The following is a 15,304-nucleotide window of genomic DNA, read 5'->3' on the forward strand; positions in this document are numbered from 1 at the left end:
ACAAAAACCTTAAACACTCTCACTGTAACTTTTTAACCATAACTCAAAATTAATTTCTTTGACAAACAACCTCCAAAAGATCTAATTCACCAGATGAGCTAGCTATCATTCACACCCGTTGGCCAGCCACCTGTCATTGCACCCATCTATCTGTCACTCACAGCACAAACACCCCTTAATTATCCATAACCTTAATCCTTACTGTATGACTTACAGTTTAAGTGACTATAGAAACAAAACTGTTTTGTAACAGGCTGTAGAGTTGTTGATTCTTGCTGTGCATTTAAACTAGGGGTTTCTTGAGGATTGACCAGCTTTTGAAGCCAGGCTTAAGTGGAGCTTCAGGTAACTTCCCCCTGAGGTTACCATAGTCTTTCAACCTTTATAAGTATCTACATGCTTACAGTGTTCTCACCTTTGTCTAAGTTTGTCTGTCTTTTTAAAGGCAGACACAATAGCAATTGTTTGGCACAAGAAAAAGCTGATAGCTGATTAACCTGTCAGTACTGTTTTACTGTCTTATTCGCCCCAAAAATATTAAATTGTATCTTTACTTGGAATTAACAGGTAAATTCACCAGCAGATCGACATTGGTAAAAGAGACAAATGTCATTCCAGTTTCTGTTGAGTCCAGGAAATGCATTTCACCAGCCCATAAGGCAAACGAGTCCCAAAAAAAAAAAAAAAAAAAGGACCAATGGCCCTGTAGCTTACCAGCCAAATTAAAAGCTTTGGGAAATGTATCCAGATGCCATTTATTATCACCCAGTTATGTGTATTTATTATATTACAGAAATAGCCCATGTTTTGGTCATATTCCAATCAGATCTGTTAAAAATTCAAATTCCAACTTGATATCATTGATACTTACTGATTTATTGTATCAATCTACTTCCTATCTCTTATAATGGGGAAATTTTTCAAAGTTGCACCAAATCCAGAATCGGATCAGGATGGAAATAATTTCAATACCTTGTGGTGACATCATCATAAAGAAGCTGTATACCAAGTTTGAAGTCAATCAGAACTGTAGTTTCAGAGAAGTAGATGATTGAAATTTTTTCCCCATAAGAGCCCATGTTAAATTTTCCATAAGTTCTGAGATCCAGAAGAAGATCCTGATCAGCATGTGACCATTATGTTTTGGTCATCTCCCCATCAGGGCTGTACTGTAGAAATTTACACTTAATATCATTTATATTTACTGAGTTATTGCATCGATCCAGTTCCTATCTCTATAATGGGGAAATTTTTCAAAGTAGCACCAAATCCAGAATCAGATCCAGATCCAAACAATTTCACTAACTTTTGTTGACATTATCATAAAGAAGCTGTATACCAAGTTTGAAGTCAATTGGAATTGTACTTTTGGAGAAGAAGACGATTGAAATTTTTGCAACAGATGACGACTCCAGACGCTGCATGACAACAATAGCTTACAGCCTGTCGGCCAGTAAGCTAGTAATAAAAAGGACCAATGGCCCTGTAGCTTACCGGGCAAATTAAAAGCTTTGGGAAATGTATTCAGATGCCATTTATTATCACCCAATTATGTGTATTTATTATATTACAGAAATAGCCCACGTTTTGGTCATATTCCAATCAGATCTATTAAAAATTCAAATTCCAACTTGATATCATTGATACTTACTGATTGATTGTAGTTTCAGAGAGGAAGATGATTGAAATTTTTGTGACGGACGACAGATGACGATGACAGACAATGACGACAGACGACGACAACGACAGATGACGACGCCGACAGGCTAAAAACAAAGTTCACTTGTCCATTTTCCTTCAATATCTTAAATTTCACAGCAATTGCACTCAGGTAACCCCAATGGATATACATTATCCTCCAAAGGATGATCTAGTTTGCCCAGAATAAACATAGCCAGATGGGGCTCATATACTCACTTAAAGAACACTCTGATACAACTTAATTAAAATGAGCTATATTTTTACTTGCAGTGCTACTGATAATTTGGGTTTTTTAGCTAATATTTTCCTTCAAAGTCAGTCATTCCAGAAATAAACCTAATACTAACCATCAACCACTGCCATGATCAAGCTCTGTCAATAGCGGTAGCTGGTAAAACACTTGGGGCCTGATTTACTATAGGTTTGCGCGCGTAAAAACGTGCACAAACTTGACTGCGCACGCAAAAACACGTTGAAGCTTATCCACTAACAAGACACATGAGAGTTGTGGCTCTCAAATGGGCAAAATAGCTCACACAACCCATTTAGCGTGTTTGCCTTGATGAATATGCAATATGGGCGTTTCTGCCAGAACGCGAAAAATTTTTGGGAGGAGCAGATGCAAATATTTATTTAGCGCGCACAATGTGATTTACCAAACCTGTAACTGTTTGCAGTGGGTGATTTTGTGTCACACACACACAAACAGCGCTGTCCACGATGTTGTGACTGGACTCCTGAACCGGCTATATAAGTGGATGTTTTTTTTTTATCATGCCCAGGGACTTAAAAGTTTTCATTCACTATACAGAGCGACATACAGAGAGAAGGTATTTATTTCACCAATAACACACTTCACCACTGATAAACTATAACAGAGAAATACCTTTTCACCCCTCTGTGTGGAAAAAGAACAACTTCATATTTATGAGTACTGGGATATCCCAGAGCAGTTTTTACAGCGCACTGTCTCCATGACGACAACCAGTAGCACACGCAAAATCCTCATTTAATTAGGGCGGTCTCCAAGACTTTGTGCCTGTTGTCATTTGCGCAGGCAATCTGAGTTGATCACCCATGACACGCAAATCAATAGCAAGTGCATTTTTTAGCACGAGCAAGCACATTTGTGCCCATTATTTGCGATCTTAGTAAATCAGGCCCTTAGTGCAGATAACTTTGCAAACCTGATTGATGTTTGTGTCTCCACTTTGTCCTGAATGTTTCATGTCCATTTTTGTTGTAAAAGTACAGCAGCCAGCCTATTACCACTTACACTAACAATGAGCTCTACACTGTATGCTATCCTCTGCATCATGCAGTCATTTATCTGTGCAGAACTAGTTTTATCTGTCCTCTGTACCATCTTTGTCAGCCTTTTTTCCTTCTGCTGTATCCTCAGGATTCAACCAAATAAAATATAATTGGGTCTGTTTTCTCAGCTAGCCTCACAGACTGACTGAGAGGTGACTGTGGCTGCTGAGGGGCTGCACAAACATAAGATGAGACAAATGCCACTACCTACTTTGAAGTCTGGACTGGATTTGCACCCAGCAGAAATGACTGTATCAGAAAACCTTATGTGGTTTCTAGCATGCAGTAGTTCTAAAAAAAAAAACATCCCCCACAGATGACTGAAACCGCTCCAACAACAAGTCAAGTGTCACACTCATGCTGAGATTCCAGAAGTTTCCTATGACCTGGAAATTCACCACAGGTGTTTTACTGCTTGCCAGAAATGATGTAAATGACAGGCAGAGGGTTGAAGACACGTAGAGATCAGACAGATGGTAAACGGCCCAGCAGGAGGTGATGTGGTGATCAAACTGAAGTCAAAGTAGGGCAGCGTTTGGAAACTGTACTAACTCTTCACAAATACACGAACAGCTCTTGTTTCGCTTGGATTTATCCTTTGTATGTCTATTTCATCATAATGTAATGACACTATGAACACTGTGTGAATAGGGAGTGAATTTAACCCATGAAGACCAAGTGCTACTTTGTGGCAGGTCTAAAACTGTTTTTACTTGTATTTTTTTTTTTTTTTTTAATATGTTAGGTCCATGGGTGTTTGTGTTATGTAGTGAATTTTGAAAATGAACCACTACCTCCTCTGTCGGCTATTGCCACTGAAAAGAAATAAGTGGAGTAATTAGGTTAATTATTAAAGCTGGTCAATGTGACGTGTTAATGCCTGTACTCATTACTATTCATGAGCTCACTCAGGTGAGACCACGCCCACAGAATTCATCTAGGTCAGTGACATTGTTTGTATACAGCATGCTGGGGCACCATAAAGGGTGGGGGGGTGGGGGTAAACATGACAAATTCATGGGGCCCAGCATTCCTGGGGGACCTGTAGAGCAGTGGAGGGGGCCCAGAGGATACAGGTTAGAAGTTGTGAAAATTCTGTGTAAGGTCCACTGTACAAGAGAGGCATAGAGGCCGGGAGTCAAATGTTCAAAGCATGATAACTTTCATTTTCAGTTTCTGCCAGTTCCTCTACTTGTTGCGCAGGGTAAAGGATACTGAAAACCAGGCTCTCATTGGCTAGCTTTTAGCCAATCAGAGTCAAGTGGATTAGCATGTTGAATATTCATGAGAACTGGTGCAAATCCAGCTGAGTGTTCCAGCAGGCTTTCTATACCACATTAGAATGGCTTAAAACTTGGTAACCAAGGCATTTTTTCCACAAAGAATGTTCCGGGGTAGAACTTCAGACATTATCACAAAAGTAATGAAATACGTGTGGCAGGGCACCTTTAACTTTTATTAAGTGATTTATTACCATTTATTATAATATAATCCTCTGTATTTTGTGGTTTTTCAGTGAAAATCTGGTGTTTTTACATTTAATTCACTGATCATGTAGATGTTCATTAAAGCTCAGATTAAAGTTGAGGGTTATTGTATCAAAAACAGAGAAAACTGAAGGGAAAAAGTGATTTTTTCAGCGAAGATCTCAATAATTAAACATAAAAACAAGCATCTACAACCACTGCCATTCATCCAACTCCATGGGTTTTACTGGTGAATCAATGTTGTAGAAGATGACAGTGTTTCCATGTTTACTATGGAGTCTCTGAACATCTAAGTGGGTCATATCTGATGACCATGAAAAGATGACAAACTGCTACACCAATTATTTACATGTATTGATAGAATTAGTGGATCAACAGGTATTAAACATTTTAGATCAGTAGATGATTTTGGTTGCTGGTAGCTGTTTGGGTCTTTAGGGGTTAAGCAGTGAAACCATGTCTGTGCTCCTACTCTGTAGCATGAGTTTTAGGGTTCTCGGGGGAATTTGAGCAACTTTTGTCTCTGTCTGCTTATTTATATGGTGACAGAAAAAAGAAAAATAGAGCATGTGACGCACCTAAATGGTCCAACTGATCTGATCTCCCCTCTAATGGACCCAAAGCATCAGGTAACTATAAGACTGTTAATAAGAACACTGGTAGTAGAGCAAAAATCAATACTTAAGCCAGGTACTTCTTATTACCTCTTATTTGGGTGAAGACAGACACAGATATAGCTAAGATTTATTAACAGTCTTTATAGTGGTGTTGTTTGGCTGCATTGGTTGACAGGCCTTTTTAATTATAAACAGAGGTTATGATGTTAACAGCTAGATGTGAACAACAATTCCCCTTTTGGTTGGTATATCAGACTAGCCAACATCTTTTGGAAGTACCATGAAACATGGCTTGTCACAAAAAGAATATAGCAGCTCCTATATCTGTGATTATTTCAGTTTCACATTTCCACAGTGACATGAAAGTGCATCACATATCTACCTTTATATTTAGTCATTTCATTAGGACAGAGAAGAGAGACCTTTTTTTTCCCCCATTTCTGGTGTTATTTCCCCAAATTTCCAAAGAGAAAGAGACGGCTAATTTATGATGAATGTTTAGCTAGTTAAAATAAGGCTAAGATGTAAAATTTTGTTTGAATTTTGGATTTGGAATATGTTCTGCTTACTTGTCATAATTGTAATTTCATCATCATTATCATCATGTCATTAATATTTGGTATAAAAGGCTTCCTAAAGTATAATGAATAAAACATACTAGGAAAAATATCTGTTTATGAACATTCAAACACACAACTAGCAATAACACAAATAAGACGGGTATGCAACAGTAGTGAATTACCACATCTTTCACACAGTCAAAGCAAAGAGCAGCCATCTTTAATCTTCTAGTGAGGGTTAGTGGAATTGGACTGACTTTCTGAGTGGGAAATCTTACATCAAGGGGTGTTCCATGTGAAATTTTTTGACCCACAGCTAATCACCTTAACCCAGTTACCCTCACATTAAATGATGCAATTCAGTGCAGTCTTTAAGGGCGTTTCTGCACTGGGTATCCAAGTCCGTATTTGAGTATGTTAGACCCCAGATGTGAATGCAAACGTTCCATGTGCGAGTACCGTGCCTGAATCCAGCTGAGAAGGTAGTCCTGGATATGGACTGCACAGATTCCGCAGTTGTACCCAAGACCGGAAGTGACCTAATCACCACGAGACCATAGTGTGCTCCTGTTGTCTCCTGAAAATGCCTCGGATCCGCGCAGCACAGGCTCACCTTACGACCGAACCATTCAGTGATATATTAGGGACATCAAAGGTCGCTCTTCTTCTCTTCAAACAGGTAACAGAGAAGTATTGCCTGTTAACAGAACAGTTGCTCGGTTGATGACGTAAAGGTTTGTTGCTTCTGCATTTGTTGGATAGCTACCGAATTCCTTCCACACCGCCACCTACTGTTTTGGGCCTATAACACCCACTCGTTCTCGGGCACAGGCCAGGTTACATGCTTGTGAACGCAACATCTGTGGGAAAGGTGTGATTGTATTCAGGTACAGCATGGATCCAGATACCCAGTCTGAAAACCTTTAAGGTTAGCTAATGCAAAGGCTGAGGAAGAACAGAAGGAAGAGCCTGGGATATCTACAGGGTGGGGAAGCAAAATTTACAATGAACATTTAGTTGTTTTCTCTCAGCAGGCACTACGTCAATTGTTTCGAAACCAAACATATATTGATGTCATAATCATACCTAACACTATTATCCATACCTTTTCAGAAAGTTTTGCCCATATGAGTAATCAGGAAAGCAAACGTCAAAGAGTGTGTGATTTGCTGAATGCACTCGTCACACCAAAGGAGATTTCAAAAATAGTTGGAGTGTCCATAAAGACTGTTTATAATGGAAAGAAGAGAATGACTATGAGCAAAACCATTAGGAGAAAGTCTGGAAGATACTATTAAAGAAGAATGGGAGAAATTGTCACCCGAATATTTGAGGAACACTTGCGCAAGTTTCAGGAAGCGTGTGAAGGCAGTTATTGAGAAAGAAGGAGGACACATAGAATAAAAACATTTTCTATTCTGTAAATGTTCTTGTGGCAAATAAATTCTCATGACTTTCAATAAACTAATTGGTCATACACTGTCTTTCAGTCACTGCCTCAAAATATTGTAAATTTTGCTTCCCCACCCTGTAGGTGATGAAATATCTTCTGTATTAACAAACTGGTTGGATATTTATGAGCAATTTGCATGTCCAAAATGTATTTGAAGCTTCAGTGTGTGACATGTAGCCATGAAGTATTTATTGTAAGTCAGATTGTCATTGTAGGACTGAACAGCATCATTACATTCTGCAGATTGTCCTCATCTCATGCCGGCCTAGAATAGAAATGGGAGTAGAGTACAAAAACACTGAACTGTAAGGGCCTGAGCGGCTGCTGTGTGAGCACTAGTGGAGGAAATGTGCTAGACCTGCAGACAGAAGGATTGAGCACAGAGCGAAGCATCACCATAATGAGTATGGCTCAGGAAACAGGTGCCTTACTGCGCTCATCACTCACATGTAATTGTTTCCTTAATGGAGAACAGCAATTTAGGATTCATAGAACTGAAAGGCGAATCCAATGCGTCCTGCTTGTTTTGGTGTGGTTATAGGTTTTTGTTTTTTTTTTTTTTTCTTATTTGCTTACAAAAGCTCTTTAAAAGTTCTCGAGTACAGCACAACTTTATCAGAATTCACTCACCCTCCAGATAAGAACCCTTCCCCTGCTTTAAAGACTATTTTGTAAATTTTCTTGGATTACAGCATTAATACTGCGTTAAAGTAAAAGCTAAGGATATGGTCTTTGATTATTGGTTCAAAACAGCTTATAACAAGAAATTGAGAGAGAATTAAGAGAAACAAGTGCGCTAATGTTTCAAGAGCCCGAAGTCCTGGCTCTCCCCGACCCTAACATCCGTCATTTCCAGCTTATTGACACAATCGCAATACAGCAGACATGATTAAGCCTCAAATCTGGCATTTTTTTAAATGTTCCAAGGCACTAAGAATATTACAGTTAATTAACTCTCCACTGGCACATGAAACACAGTAATTTACATCTTAGTATTGAAATGGATTGGCACGTCATTCGTGTTCAGTGTCCCAAATTGGTGCATGAACTGATGTGACATTAAACAGCTTAGAAACCTTTGCAATAGCTGGTGCTGCATAAACATCATAGATAAGTAACAGGTGGCATTTGGTTGTATGTGTTAGAAGTGCTATTATATCAAATATGGTGATGTCTCTATAAGTACCTTGGCTTTCCCGGAGATATGCTTTACCCCAAATAACACACGAGTGAGCTTTTAGCATCTTATCGAAGACTTGGATACAGAAAATCCCCAGAGGACTGTAATTTTGTTCAAATAGAATGACACCTCCACATTCATCACTTACTAAGCCAGAATACATTTTACATTTAATAACTTTGATAGTCCACTTTTCTTCATTATAGACTTTCCTGACAGGTCAGTGCAGAGTATGATTAAGCAAAAAGCATCAGATCCTACTTTAGATTCCGCTCTCTTGCTGCCTCATCTTCCATCTGGTTTAGATTTGGTTGAATGTGAGTTATTGCCTCAGGGAGATTGATGGGAACCAAACACCTCCATTGGCACTCAAAGACGTTCTCGCCTGGGTGCCACACACCGACTGGTTTAGTGTGTGCGAGCGCAAACCTGCTCCACTCTACCTAATGTTGATTCAGCCACAGTGCCCTGGTCATAATGGGCTACCCTCTGACTTTAAGGCCAGATGTACAAATCAGCTTTCATCCACGTACATAAAAACAGACAAGTATCTCACACACAAACACACATAGCTGTTTTTATTCTCTCCGGCTACTTTGTTGTCAGGCAATTTACCAGCTGTGGTGACTGACAGGCCCCGGCGGACTGCAGTGTCGGTGCTCTGTCTACCTCATAGTCATGGACTGCATGTTGAACACTGACTAACTACACCTCTTTTTGTTTTCTTTCTTCTACTTTCTTTCATTCAGGTGGATGCAGGATGGATCGGTTTCTGGTCTACTGTTGGTGGATGCGTGTTTGGAGTGGCAATGGCCAGGTAAACTTTATATAGATACTGTTGTCTGTCCAATGGTGTGGCTGTTGAAATATGTTTATAAGATTAACATGAAGTTGTAAGTTGCATCTGTTGCTAAAATGACAGTACTGGTCCCTAACTGGTGCCAGAACTGATGCATTAGGACTCGAGGCTTCTAGAGATTATGCGTTTCCTGCAGTATAGGTTTATTGGCATATGGTGCAACAGTGTGGTAATAACTTTGAAATGACACATATGAAAGGTTAAAGTTAATTAAATTTAGTATCCCTGTAGGGAAATTCGGTGTTTGCATTTTACATACCTTAATACATACAGCATCTAGCAATAGTGATTACCATTAACACTTAGCACATTTGGAGCAGTGAGCTGCCATTGAAGGTGCTCAGGGACCAACTCCAGATCTTCATCAGCACCATGGTCAGGGACACTGACAGGAGAATTAAACTATTTCTGACGGCCCGCCTACTATGTTTTCTTGTGTTCAGTGACTACAGCATCACACAGTGTGTTAAGGTGAGTGGTAGATGGAAAATTCCCCCAGCTGGGTGTATTTGCTATCAGCCAAAATGTATGCATATTGGATACGATTTTAGCGTTTATATCATTTTAAAAAATCACACTAAAATAACTTGAAACTCATCAATGAAAGCTCTTAAAAGTGTTCAGTATTGATATTGTTGAATATAATTCTTATGTCTTTGTCAAAATAAATAAGATATGATTAAGAGTTTAGCATCTAGTCATTAAAGGTGCCCTGCTGCATGTATTTCATGACTTTTGTGGTAATGTCTGAAGTTCTACCATGGGCTCTGTAACCTTTTGTGTAGAAAAAATGCCTTGGCTACCAAGTTTCAAGCCATTCTAACATGGTATAGAAAGCCTGCTGGAAGACTCAGCTCAATTTGCGCCAGTTCTCATCAATATTCAACATGCTAATCTGGTTGACTGTGATTGGCTAACAGCTAGCCAATGAGAGCCTGGCTTTTCAGCCTCCTTTACCCTGCACAACAAGTAGAGGAACTGATGGAAACGAAAAATGAAACTTAAGATGCTTAGAACGTCAGACTCCTGGCTTCTTTGCCCCCCCCCCCGGAATGCTGGGCCCCTTGAATATGTCATGTTTACCCCCCTTTACAGCACCCCAGCTTGCTGTATACGAAAACTGTCACTGAGCTACACAAATTCTGGGGGGCGTGGTCTCACCCGGGCGAGCTCATGAATGCTAACAAGCTCATGCATTAACACTTCAGACTGACCAGCTTTAATAATTGACTTGATTTCTCCACTTATTTCTTTTCAGTAGCAATAGCAGACAGAGGAGGTAGAGGTTCATTTTCAAATTCACTACATAACACAAACACCCATGGACCAAACATATGTCAAAAAATACGAGTAAAAACAGTTTTGTATGGAAGCGCACCTTTAAAAATACTGTAATTAAAGAGTAAGACAAGACATTTTTGAGTATACATGTAAGTTAATGAAAAGCACTTTGAAGTTCATCTCAGCTGTCCAAATAAATGCAGTTTTCAAAGTTTTAAGAGGTGAACCTGAATGCACTTTGAAGTCCATGTCCCTTTGGATGAGTGATAAGCTCTGATACACATAAATCACCTAAAACATAAATAAAACCTAATGCAACCTCTCTGTAATCAAAAGTGTTGCATGTGTTGCCAGATGTTTCATTAACTTTGATGTACCAACTGTATAGGATCCAGTGCTGTATTGGCACTGAGTTTCAGTACCCAGAGTTTTAATGTAAATCTACACTAGAAAGTACACACAGCTAAGACATTTGCATTTCTAGACAACTGCCATGTTGTAGATCTTCCTTCTAACAGACATCCTCTCACAACCAATTTGTCACACAGTTTCTTCTATATGTTAATGAGTGACTGCCTCAACGTGTAACTAATGAATATGGATTGAGGAACCTTCAGAAGAGAACATGAATGCATAGGCATTGTTGGCTGGTTATAGACTCCCTCTTTACTGCCTGTATCTTAGATTTTCTAAAGGTTGAATGTGCAAGAAAAATATGCGAACACCGCTCAGCTCGCTGAAAGCTTGATGGACCCACTGAGGCGTCAAATTACAAAATAATCATCTACTGTAACCCGTCATTTGCATTTGCAGACCTTGTTTATAGTTGAATCTCTTATAACTCAAATGTAATACAGTTTGGCACTTAAATGCTTTGAAAAAGTGAGAAGCAGCTAAAAATACAGTACAGTAGTGTAATACTTTATACTAGGGGTCTCAAACATGCAGCCCGGGGGCCAAATGTGGCCCACCCAAGGTTCCAATCCAGCCCGTGGGATGAATTTACAAAGTGCAAAAATTCCACAGTCAAGGCTGTCGAACTCATTCTAGTTCAGGTTCCACATACAGACCAATATGATCTAAAGTAAAATAATAGCATAATCAGGGCTCGTGACTGCGACTGAATTACAGTCGCATGCGCCTGAGAATTTCGGTAGTGCGACTGTTTTTGAGATTACGATCGCACGGTGCGCCAATAAAAAAATGAGCGAAAATTAATACGTGCGCCTAGAATAATGGCTGCAGAAGTAACTCGTCAGCTGAAAATAAACAAGCTCCACGCCCCGCTGACTGAAGCGGAAAATCTAGTCCCCGCCCCCTCGCGTGCGCATCTCTGCGGATGGTCCAACACTGCATGACTTCGATACACTGCCAGCGGTCAAGAAGTACCTACACTCTGGCACCAGGTCAAGGAGACTTGACTTCAGGCGTGGTGTAGACCACAGTGACTAAGGGCCTTTAGGCCATGAAATAAAAAAGTTGGTTGTTGCAAATAATGGTGTGATTCGTCTTTCTTCTCCAAGAACCAACTAAAGTATATACCACACATTGACAATTGTTTTGCACCTGTGTCAATGTAAGCTTTTTCTTTCATACTCTATTCAAATACTTTATTCTAGGTTGTTAACATTGCTTAAATACATATAGGAATTAGGGCTGCACGATTAATCGATTTTAAATCGAAATCGGATTTTTTAATTAGGACGATTTTTAAAAAAGGGAAATCGTAAAATCGATTTCATCTCTCTCGTGCCTGCGGGCCGTGCGCTTGCGGGCTCCCGTAGGCTCCTCCTCCTATCAGTGACAGCGGTCTGTCACAGAACTCCGTGCAATGGCCGGACTTTAAATGTGTTCATGAGCCCGCAGTACTTATAGCAATGTAAGCCGTGGCTTCACGCACGGATCCCGCAACTGAAATAGAACTGCATGCGGATCACTCATCTTCCGTTGTCCCGGATCCGTACCGTACTGTCTTCTTCTGATCCGGGTCCGGGTCTCGGGGTCATCAGCCTCAGCAGAGGAGCCCAGACAGCCCTGTGCCCACACACATCCACCCGCTCCAGGATAGAATCCCTCCAGCGTGTCCTGGGTCAGTCTATTCCACGCACGGATCCCTCAGTTTAAAGCTATACCTACCGATGTGGCATTTCTCACAGCACTTAGCAAAAGTTTGAACATGAACAACCCGCCTCCCTCCAAAGCCCCGCCCGCTCATCCCAAGTCGTCAGAAATGGACGCATGGTCAGAGCCCCGTTCGGCACTATTTGACGCAGGGGGTACCCCTTCTGCGTCGGATTTCGACGCGGAGGGCAGCCTGATAGAACTGTATGTAAATCCCTCAGTGTCATTGAGCTCTGACGCTTTCCTCTTACCTGATGCGCGTGATGGAAGCGGAGGTGGAAGTGGAGGTTCGGTCCACTTCAGCGTGTCCGTGGACCCCTCCCTCAGTAATCAGATCCATCATCCACTTGCCTCGGCCCCTGTTCCATCAGTAGACCCTGAATTTAAGGGTCTGGTCTGTGCAGCGCTGGGTCAGTGTCTTCAGCTGATGAGGTGCCCAGCACGCGCACTGCGAACGCGCGGCCTCCGCGAATTTTCCGTGGACATTTGAGGTTTCATAGTCCATACATTTATCTTCTTACATAATCCTACATTGTGTGACACCAAGTACATGTACCTGAATCAGTACTGCGGTCATAAAAGCTGAGCTTCCTGCAGAGCTATCTGTTCAGTCCAGCACAGCTGACTTCCGGACTTTTATCTCCATCCTTCATTCATCAGACTCCTGTTTGTTCCCCTTAGTTGTTGTTTCTGTTCATAAATCCGTTTTTTCCCTTCCACATGTGCATTTGAGTTCTATCCATACACATCATAGACAGTAGACTGTGGCCAGTGACAGGAGGAGCAGCGTGAGTGAAGCGTCAGATTCAGAGGTACACATATGGGATGCGGAGGGCGATAATGGATCGGATGCTGAACAGAATGGATGATTGACAGGAGGCTCAGCCAGGTTCGGCCAATTATTTCATTCGGACCGACTAAAATGATTGCTCAGACTTTTATTAGAAATATATGAGAATTAAACATTTTTGAGTTTCAAAACCTGGTGGATTTCTTTTATATTTTAGTTTGACACATGCTTATTAGGAGCATTTTAAGATGACAAAAGAAAAGTGTAAAAATGCCACATCATACGGTATAGCTTTAAACAGAACCGCATGTGGATCACTTATATTAACCTGGTCCACGCACGCACGCACGCACGCACGACTGATGCCTGTCACTGACTTACATTGGTATCACTTCTGTGGGCCCAGATACCCAGGAAAAAAAAAATAAATAAAATTTAAAAAAAAAACAACAACACACACACACATATATATATATATATATATATATATATATATATATATATATAAAATTTAAATAATTAATTTAGTCCTCTTACTTGCTAAATTTTTCATTCACAAATGTAAGTTCTGTAACACAAAAACAAATATTATTTATTTTTTGAAAGATGTTGAACTTTATTTAAAGCTGTTAGATAAATCTGGAAACAAAAAGGCTATAAAAAACATAAGTATTTCCTCTGATTTGGACATTGTATTATAGTGTATTCCCCCTGGCAAACTTATGTTATTTTCTTGTTGCATACATTGTTTGTATACTCTATTTCATTCAATAAAGATTTAATTAAGAAAAAATAAACTTCTGGGGGTTCATCACGTGATACCATCACAGATTTGAGGTCAGAGCAGTGCCTTGCATTGTGGGCTGCTCACGAAAACGACATGCTGACTTCTGTTGTCTTTTGTAGTTTTACCCAAAAATCAAAATCAAAATCGAGTTTTTAGAGGAAAAAATCTGGATTTTTTTTTTTGCCAAAATCGTGCAGCCCTAATAGGAATATTACTTGGTATGGCCAAGAGTTTTGCTTGTTCTCCAAATTTTTTATATAATAGTGGTGCGCCTAGATTTTAGCCTGTGCTCCTAACTTTTTAGGGTTAGGAGCACAGTGCTCCTAGGTCAAAAAGTTAATTTTGAGCCCTGATAATAACCCACAAAAAAATAATGACTCCTATAAATAATGACAACTTCAAATTTTTGTCTTTGTTTTAGTGCAAAAATAACATTAAATCATGAAAATATTTACATTCACAATCTGTTCTGTAACAATAAAATGTGAATAACCTAAACAAATATGAACTACCTGAAATAGCTAAAGAAAATGAAGCACAATTTTAACAATTCGATCCATAATGCACATGCATAAATGATAAGTTGGGACATGATAGTTAAAAGTGCATGTATTTTTCTTAAGAAATTTCAGTTTTTTCAGGTTATTCTCATCTTTTTTTAGTTTGTATAGTTTATAAAAGTGAGTATTTTCACAATTTAATGTTTTGGGGTTTTTGACACTGAAACAAAGACAAAAATTTGGAGTTGTCATTATTTATAGGTTAATATGCTATTTTTTTACTGGTCTGGCCCATCTAAGATCAAATTGGGCTGAATGTGGCCCCTGACAGAAAATGAGTCTGAGGCCCCTGTTTTATACACTCAGGTGATTTTATTGGTCATACCTTCCTGGTACCAAGTGATCTAATAAAGTGGCTGGTGACTGTATATCTGTAGTAGTATAGCTCAGGGGTTTTCAACTTGGATGTTGCCAATCCTCACATCCAAGATAAGGGTCAAAACCTGATGAAGCTTAGAGCTGCGTCCAACTCCAATTTCCCTTATCAATTTTACTTGATGATAGCTTGAATACATGTAGTGAGAGAGAATCACCCATGTGTAGGCGTACATCTGTGCAGGAAATGAAAATAAAACTAACAACATGAATTTGCTC

The 15,304-nt window shown here is 39.8% G+C and overlaps 1 protein-coding gene across 2 annotated transcripts in view; it reads left to right on the forward strand.

Moving 5' to 3' along the window:
- Positions 1 to 15,304, forward strand: part of slc49a4 (solute carrier family 49 member 4) — a 135,931-nt gene that overhangs the window by 62,865 nt on the left and 57,762 nt on the right. For both annotated transcript variants that reach the window (XM_030125717.1, XM_030125718.1), the window contains one exon: positions 9,062 to 9,129. In XM_030125717.1, the coding sequence (XP_029981577.1) occupies positions 9,062 to 9,129 (68 nt within the window). The remainder of the gene's footprint in view (positions 1 to 9,061; positions 9,130 to 15,304) is intronic.

This window comes from Sphaeramia orbicularis, chromosome 21 (genome assembly GCF_902148855.1).
Source record: "Sphaeramia orbicularis chromosome 21, fSphaOr1.1, whole genome shotgun sequence".
NCBI classification, from domain to species: domain Eukaryota; kingdom Metazoa; phylum Chordata; class Actinopteri; order Kurtiformes; family Apogonidae; genus Sphaeramia; species Sphaeramia orbicularis.